The sequence below is a fragment of the Triticum urartu genome, chromosome 2 (assembly GCF_003073215.2).
Source record: "Triticum urartu cultivar G1812 chromosome 2, Tu2.1, whole genome shotgun sequence".
NCBI lineage: Eukaryota > Viridiplantae > Streptophyta > Magnoliopsida > Poales > Poaceae > Triticum > Triticum urartu.
The window spans coordinates 683,415,818-683,425,215 of NC_053023.1; the positions used below are offsets into that span (position 1 = coordinate 683,415,818).

Genomic DNA, 9,398 nt, shown 5'->3' on the forward strand with positions numbered 1-9,398 from the left:
TGATTTTCCCTTTTCCGCGATACTCTAAAACAAGGAAAAAACAAAAACTGGCACTGGGCTCTAGGTTAATAGGTTAGTCCCAAAAATCATATAAAATAGCATATAAATGCATATAAAACATCCAAGGTTGATAATATAATAGCATGGAACAGTAAAAAATTATAGATACGTTGGAGACATATCAGCTACCAAACGTCACAACATAACTAGGTGATTATAAAGGTGCTCTACAGGTGTCTCCGATGATACTTGTTGAGTTGGCATAGACCGAGATTAGGATTTGTCACTCCGATTGTCGGAGAGGTATCTCTGGGCCCTCTCGGTAATACACATCACTATAAGCCTTGCAAGCATTGTGACTAATGAGTTAGTTGCGGGATGATGTATTACGGAACGAGTAAAGAGACTTGCCGGTAACGAGATTGAACTATGTATGAGGATACCGACGATCGAATCTCGGGCAAGTAACATACCGATGACAAAGGGAACAACGTATGTTGTTATGCGGTTTGACCGATAAAGATCTTTGTAGAATATGTAGGAACCAATATGAGCATCCAGGTTCCTCTATTGGTTATTGACCAGAGACGAGTCTCGGTCATGTCTACATAGTTCTCGAACCCGTAGGGTCCGCACGCTTAAAGTTTGGTGACGATCGGTAATATGAGTTTATGTGTTTTGATGTATCGAAGGTAGTTCGGAGTCCCGGATATGATCACGGACATGACGAGGAGTCTCTAAATGGTTGAGACATAAAGATCGATATATTGGAAGCCTATATTTAGACATCAGAATAGTTCCGGGTGAAATCGGGATTTTACCGGAGTACCGGGAGGTTACCAGAACCCCCCGGTAAATGTATGGGCCTTATTAGGCCATAGTGGAGAGAGAGAGAGGAGACCAGGGCAGGTTGTGCGCCCCCTCTCCCTCTGGTCCGAATTGGACTAGGAGGGGGGGCGGCGCCCCCCTTTTCCTTCCTTCCTCTCTCCCCCTTCCTTCTCTCCTAGTCCAACTAGGGAAGGGGGGGGAATCCTACTCCCGGTGGGAGTAGGACTCCTCCTGGCGCACCCTTCTAGGGCCGGCCGGCCTCCCCCTTGCTCCTTTATATACGAGGGCAGGGGCACCCCAAGACACACAAGTTGATCAGTTGATCTTTTAGCCGTGTGCGGTGCCCCCTCCACCATAATCCACCTCGGTCATATCGTAGCGGTGCTTAGGCGAAGCCCTGCGTCGGTAGCATCATCATCACTGTCATCACGCCATCGTGCTGACGGAACTCTCCCTCGAAGCTCTGCTGGATCGGAGTTCGTGGGACGTCACCGAGCTGAACATGTGCTGAACTCGAAGGTGTCATACGTTCGGCACTTGGATCGGTCGAATCGTGAAGACATACGACTACATCAACCGTGTTCTCATAATGCTTCCGCTTACGGTCTACGAGGGTACGTGGACGAAACTCTCCCCTCTCATTGCTATGCATCACCATAATCTTGCGTGTGTAGGAACTTTTTTTGAAATTACTGCGTTCCCCAACAAGGTTTGTGATTCCCGAATCATGCACATATAGTCTCTCATTATACTAAGAAGTTGGAGCATGATTTATTATTGATTGTCTTCCTTATGAGTGGCGGGCGGGGATGAGCGATGGTCTTTTCCTACCAAAGAATAGACTGCGCGCTCTTAATTTAATTGAATAACTTTATTTAGGAAAATTAAAAGAATGATTGCTGATAAAAAATAGACCATGCACTTAACTCGATTAAGAAGCATCTTTCAGGGGTGAGAAAAAAACATTCACCTATGAATGGAGAAAAAAACATGACCATTTTATTTAACAAGAACTTAGCTTGCCAGACTTCCTTACAAGATTAGGACACTATTTTTTGTTAAAAAAAATTATGTCCGATGCCGGCAAAAACATTTAGCGCATGCAGTAGCTAGGCCCAAAGAATAGATATAACATGAGCCCACCATTACTAGGCAAATAGCATTCTTGGCCCAGTCAATTCCCAAATTTAATTGTGAAATCACTTTCCCTTATGAAGGTACTTTCCATTTTAAAGATAAAAACAAAATCAACAAAACTGCAAGTGTGCCACGTTGTTGCCAAAATTCATGGCATATTTAGTATTCCCACCACCATCTATTTTAACACAAAACGCATCAACATGTACACATTTCACATACAACACGTGGCAACACATATCTACCCACCCATTATCGCAATTACTGCCCTACTACCCATATATAACGAGCAACCAAAATTATGTAGAACTCTTTCAGTCTTTCATCGGCAATTACTAAAAATCATATCTAACAACTCGATGCTTTTGGTACAAATCATCGATGGTGAAGTGGCTTAAAGGTGTATGATCTTCCATGCATTGTCTGTCTAAGGTTGTTTACTATTTCTGCCCAAATTTAATTGTGAAATCACTTTCCCATATTAGGGTACTTTCCATTTTAAAGATAAACAAAAAAAATTACATGTGTGCCACGTTGTTGCCAAAATTCATGGCACACTTAGTATTACATGTACACATTTCGCATACAACACATGGCAACACATATCTACCCACCCACTATCGCAATTACCACCCTACTACCCATATATAACGAGCAACCAAAATTTTGTACAACTCTTCCAGTCTTTCATCAGCAATTTCTACAAATCATATCTGACCACTCTGTGCTTTTGGTATAGACCGCCGACAGTGAAGTGGCTTAAAGGTGTATGATCTTCCATGCATTGGCTATCTAAGGTCGTTTATTATTTCCGCTTCCTTTTCATCACGATCCTTTTCTGCCTCTTGTTCTTGCATGTCCCCTCAATATCATTCCTAAATCTTTTCTATCTTTGGCTCTTTAGCAAATTGTTTGCAAAAAACAATCATCATCATATTAGGCTCTCAAACCCCTAAATATCTTGATAGAGGCGGGGCGTCCCGATCTTTCGATGAGATGATAACTATCGATTTGGTGGAGACGACTTTGACGATCCGACTACAAACATGCACGATGTTGCGCCTTAGCAATCACTAAACCAATCTCCTGAGGTTACCGACGATGCTGGAAGCACGATCAGCCTGACCACGAAGGTCTATTCCTGCACGCAATCGAAGAACAAGAAAGAATATGATAATGCAATCTGAATATTGCGAATATAGATGTAGTATTGATAAATGTGAGGATCTGAAAGCGGTCTTGGTTTGGTCGTTAGACACAATGAAGTACACGAAGTTGCGTTGGCTAACTTTTAACTAAACAAATCCCAAGGAAAAAGCTACTAGATGAATCTACTTATATAGGAGTAAGGGGTGGCGGCTAAGGAGGTGGGAGGACGTCCCAAGGCAGCCTAAAACGAACCCTAAGTTGTACAAGGCTCATGGGCCCAAGTGGAGGTGATACAACACCTTTAGGTTTGTAGTTTCACTCGGATTCTGCTGCAACGTCAGATTGTTTCATCCATAACTCAACGCTTCGGACGAATTTGAAGGGGAATCCAATTGTACTTGAAAGAGCACGAAATCTACTTTCAAACAAAAAAAAGAATCACACAATTCGAAGTCCGTATGAAAAAGTTGTTGGCGTTTTGAGTCAGGTATGTCTGTGCAGTCCGAATCTGAATCCAGAACGTGAGAGACTTGGACTCTATCTTCTCTTGGCCCAAAAGTAACGTGAAAGGACTTTTTGAACATCACCTAAACTTCTCTTTTTCCCTTTTCTTCATATGTGGATTGTACAAATGTCCCATACACCTACAATTAGACATGACACAAAAGTCTTTGAAGTATTTTTGTCCTGAATGACATAAATAAATTGTTGTATAGTTTGCATTAAAAATCACTTTACAAATATACATGTATGCAATATTTTTGGTCATATTCAAAGTAGTCATGTCCTCATCATCTCTTTCATCTATGGCTTTTTAGCAAATTATCTGCAAGAAACAATCACCATATATGCTCCAAGCTTCTTTCTTGGAGTTTACTCATGGTGAAGACTCTTACAGTATTTTCATATCAAATGACAGAGGTAGCAGAGATAGTCGTAAGATAAAGAGTTCACAAGCTTTTTTTTCTCTCATCACCTCCGACACATTTTCATTATGTACAGACAGACACATAAACTTGTAATTTCTCTAGCTGCTTTCATTGTCAACTCTTGCTATGTTTACTAGCACAAAAGATCAAATATGTCCACCGGCCCGGCTCAAATTCCAAGAGGAACGACAAGATCAAAGACTATCCCCAGCAGGCCAGCAATAGGTATTTCATTGCCAAAGTAAAATATCAACAGTTTGCACGAATCGTTTTGATTTGTACCCTATCTAAAAACAGACCATTAAACTAACTCTAATGGAGTGATCTATTTCATTCGCCGCCGTCCATTTAAATCGATGTGAATAAAAAAGAAGGTCCAACACGGTGACTCAAATCCAAATGAAGTCCGCTTTGCGTCCGTACCGACGCATTTGCAGCTCAAATTTGTGCCCCAAATGCGTCGGCGCGGATGCGAAACAGGCGCCACGCACGCCTTCTGGGTGTCCGCCGCGTCTTCATCTAGCGGTCGTCCAATCGTCCGCCACCTAGCTAGTCAGCTTAACTTATGACCTCAGGCCCACACGTCAACGACGGCGGTCGTTCTTTTTAAGCCGACCGTGCGGCGATGCCGTCCTCATCCAGCCAGCCCTCGTCCCCATCTAGGCACGCTCGCTCCCCCGTCGCCGGCAAAGCATAGCTTTCCCTAGCCGTGCCAAATGGGGCTCTTCTCCGGCGTCGGCAGCAACAGCAAGGCCAAGGGCAAGTCGCCCGCAACCCCCTCCCCCCCCCCCCGAGTTTCTCCCGCCTCCGCCTCCGCCGGCGCCAGCTCGCCTGCCGAGGCAGTGCGTCAACGTGTCGGTGCACCAGGCGGAGTGGCACTGGCAGCACCGCATGCCGCTCCCGTACCCCGACGCCCCCCTGCCGCACAACTGGCACCTAGATCCGGAGAGGATCCCGGTGCCGGCGGCCCCGCGGCTGGCCAGGGCGCACGCGGAGGAGGTGCGATGCCGGCGGGCGCTCCTGACGCCGGAGCAGCGCCGCGACTCCGCCTATGCCTCGGACTCGCCCAACTGGGCGCGTTGGTTCACCTTCGAGCACGAGGAGACGAGACGACGCGGCGTCCGCGAGGAGGACCAGGACATGGCCCTCTCTGCGGCGGGCGACTGCGTCCTGCCGACGGTGATCCTGCCGGCCCCTGTGAAAGCCCAGCCGGAGCCGGAGCCCATCGAGCGTTACTCCTGAACGGGAGTAGTGCGCGAGTGAGTCATCGCACCGCCGGTCTAGGTGGGGGCGACGCCGACGCAGGAGGCGGCTTACCTCAAGCACTGGCGCCACATCCGGCTGGCCGAGGAGCGCCGCGACGGCGAGTACCTCGAGATGTTTGAGCGCTACGCCGAGGCCGAGTAGTGCGACGCCGAGGAGGAGGCGCGCCAGGCCGCGGCGGCAATGGCGGCCGCACAACCCGCGCCGGCGCCGGCACAACCCGCGCCCGACATGAACGCCCTCTGGAACTCGGCCTTCTCCTGGGCCGGCCCTGTGTCGACGCTCATCGACCTCACGGACCCCGAGGACGACGACGACGTCTAGGATAACACGCCGCCTCGTAGTTTTTTTGTTTTTATTAATGTTAATTGGACGCATGGACTCTCGTCAACCTTCGTGGTTGGCTTTAATGTATAATTATTGCATGTTTTATTTTTTGCATGCCTTTAAAAAATGGGTCGGGCCAGCGTTGGACGCACACGCCGACCCAAACATGAAACGAACGTTCGTGTCCGCTTACCCAACCCAAACGGATAAAAAGCGAAAAAAAATCACTGTCCGTTTAGGTCGACCCGTTGGAGTTGCGCTTAAGCTTTCACGCATACGGATCACGGAAGACATACGCAGATCTATAAAAACTTCAAAGAGTCAATTACACTGATGGTGCTACAACTTGACGTAAATGATCACTTTGATACTAGAAGTTGTGGTGTATATTGAAGTGGTGCAAAAACTTGGCATTAACATGCAAATACGGTGCTTATCTCGTTTATATACGGAGTAGGTGCTGACTAGGCGCGTGGGGCCCGCTGTCAGCCACTGCACCAGAGAGAAGGGGTGCGTGGCCTGATTTTTTTGGAAAACACCCTCAAAATATATATTTTCACAAAAAACCCCTGTTGACGTGGAAGAGTGGACCTTTTTCCCTATATTAGGAGTGGGTCCCACCTGTCAGAGAAGAGTGAAAATTATATCAAAAGTGAGGCCACCTGGACTCGAGCCCATACCCGACAAATAGTCGTCAGTACTGCTAACCAACACGGCAACAAAGTCTCATGTCAAATTTGGATAAGAAAGCTATCTGTACTAACCTGGCAGCATGCGGAGCTTTTATTGGCTGCAGATAGTGCGGCCCATTCTACACCTGTTCCTTTTTAAAATTTATTTGTAAAACATAATTGATAAAAAATATGTTCAAATATTTGTGTGATACAAATATTATACATGGAAAATATTATTAGTGAATAATAACATTTAAATATACATCCTTGCATGATATAAAAAAAATTAGTTAATACTGACATTTAATAAAATTAAAATATTTAACGAATACATAAATATTATACAGTCATGGCTTATATTCAAATTATAGAAAATGAATATTCATATGAGCAGCTTAAATTATAAATTATGATTATTTTTTATTATAAAAACATTGAACTATACAAACATGCATATGATTATTGAAATGTTGTATACCTAAACTAATTTTCTTAATTGTAATTTTTTTAGTTCTATAGTTTGCAAACACTGTTATAATTCATAAATATTATTTAAATAATATGTGAACAGTTTTATAAAATAATTTATTCTGTTTGCATGTACTCCCTTTGTTTGATTTTATAAGACGTTTCAGACAGCTTGCTTTGTGCTGTTTTCAACAGTGTCTGAATGTCTAAAACGTCTTATAAAAGTGAACAGAGGTAGTACAATATTTATAAACACAAATATTCATTCTTTATTTTTATTACCGAGAATATAATTTAGATTTTTTAAGAACTTATAATTTAGATACTTTCTGCTGAAAAATAAAAGAAACTAACAGGTGCAAAATAAGCCGCAAGATGTACAGCCCATTTAACCTCCGCCTGCGCTGCGATTAAAATACATATAATAGTTTACCCGTATTGCCCGTAGAAGACTTAATCGGTGCGGTGGTTTGCCAGCTTGTTTGAGGACATTGTTGTGGGTTCGATCCCGGCATTTTGTTTTCGGTCTCAGGTGACATGCGGGACCCACTTCTCATAGAGGTGACAAAATCTTCCCACGTCAACAGGGATTTTTTTGGGAAAAAATATTTCGAGGGTGCTTTTGAAAAAAATCTGGCCTCAACAGGGATTTTTTTGTGAAAAAATATTTCGAGGGTGCTTTTGAAAAAAATCTGGCCACACGTCCCTTCTCTCTGGTCGAGTGGCTGACAGCGGGCCCCATGCGCCTGGTCAGCACCGACTCCGTATACAAATGAGATAAGCACCGTATTTGCACGTCAATGTCAACTTTTCGCCACTTCAATGTGCACCACAACTTTTAGCATCAAAATGACCATTTACGTCAAGTTGTAGCACCATGAATGTAATTGACTCAACTTCAAATACACTCATGTGAGCATGCAGCACGCACGGACAATGTTAGACCTACGTAACACTTGTTACGTGCTTTACGTAAATAGCAACGTGGAGCATTATTAGTGGATTATTAGGTGTGGGGGGCCCCACCCCCGAAAATCAGGGGGGGGGGGGGGGGGGGGGCGAGAAGATTATAGATAGGCAAGTTATCGCCTCCTCCGCGGACGCCGCGCGCGAGGTCATGGTGGCGCGCGATGTGGACTTCGCCACACGCGCCATCAGCCGCATGCTCCGCCTGTCTATCCCCGAAGGAACAGAGGGGATCGCCTTCGCGCCGTACGGCGACAAGTTGCGGCAGATCCGCAAGATCTGCACTGTCGAGCTGTTCAGCGCCCGGCGCGTCCAGTCCTTCCGGACCGTGCGAGAGGAGGAGGCCGGCCGCCTGCTCCTGGCGGTGGCAGCAGCGGCAACGGCGTCTGCCTCGGTGAACCTCAGCAAGCGGCTGTCGGCGTACGCCGCCGACTCATCGGTGCGCGCCATCATCGGGAACAGGTTCAAGATGATTCTACAGCGCGGGATCAAGCTGTTCGCCGGGATGAGCTTGCCGGACTTCTACCCGTCGTCCCGCCTCGCGATGCTCATCAGCCGGGTGCCGGGCCAGATGAAGCGGTACCGAGAAGAACGGGACGCGTTCATGGACGCCGCCGTCCGCGAGCACCAGGAGAACAGAGCGGCCGACGACGACAAGGAGGGCTTGCTCGACGTGCTCCTGAGGATCCAGCGGGAGGGCCACCTGCAGTTCCCCATGTCCATTGACAACATCAAGTCGGCCGTCGGGGTACGTAATGAAGCACCTCACTCATGGAATCCACACATCTACTTCCATCAGTCCATGGAAAAAAGCCGTTCATGCATGTAATGTATCGTGCCGAAATCGTACAGGACTTGTTCGCCGGGGGGAGCGACACGTCGGCAACGACCCTGGAATGGACCATGGCCGAGCTCGTGAAGAACCCCAGAGTGATGGGGAAGGCGCAAGACGAGGTCCGGCGAGCCCTCGCTGGACAACCCAAGGTAATAGAGGACTCCCTCGGCGGCCTGAACTACATGCGCCTGGTGATCAAGGAGGTGCTCCGGCTGCACCCTCCGGCCCCGCTGCTGCTGCCGCGCGAGTGCATGAACGACTGCCGGGTCCTGGGCTTCGACGTGCCCAAGGGGACCATGGTGCTCGTCAACGCCTGGGCAATCAGCAGGGACCCTGCCCACTGGGACGCCGCCGAGGAGTTCATACCGGAGAGGTTCGAGCGTGGCGAGGTCGACTTCAAGGGGGCGGACATGGAGTACACGCCGTTCGGGGCGGGCCGAAGGATGTGCCCTGGGATGTCTTTCGGCTTGGCCAACGTGGAGCTCGCGCTCGCGGGGCTGCTGTACCATTTCGACCGGGAGCTGCCCGGCGGGGCGGAGGCCGAGGAGCTCGACATGACGGAGTGTTAGACTGTATATACACGTGGCCTCTGTATACATGTAATGTAACGTTGTATTGTATCTCTTGGGTACTTCTATATAATGAGATAGCCACACTCTAGGTTAGGGGTGTCGTGCAGTCCCCAAATCATATGTCTTACATGATATCAGATTGGGTTACGATGTCTTCTGCCACCGCCGCCGCCGCGCCGACCTCGGTTCCTCCCGCCGCCGCGGCGCCGGCCCTCGCGACTGCCTCACCGTTCCTTGCCTCTCAGCCGCT

General features: G+C 47.6%; 1 protein-coding gene across 1 annotated transcript; it reads left to right on the top strand.

Annotated features, from left to right (window-relative positions):
* Nucleotides 1–7,652: 7,652 nt before the first annotated feature.
* Nucleotides 7,653–9,179, top strand: LOC125537873 (desmethyl-deoxy-podophyllotoxin synthase-like). Its single transcript, XM_048701201.1, has 3 exons — nt 7,653–7,687; nt 7,775–8,489; nt 8,594–9,179. Exons 1-3 carry the CDS (start codon nt 7,653–7,655, stop codon nt 9,143–9,145), a joined length of 1,302 nt encoding a protein of 433 aa, XP_048557158.1. The 3' UTR covers nt 9,146–9,179.
* The last annotated feature ends 219 nt before the right edge of the window (nt 9,180–9,398 follow it).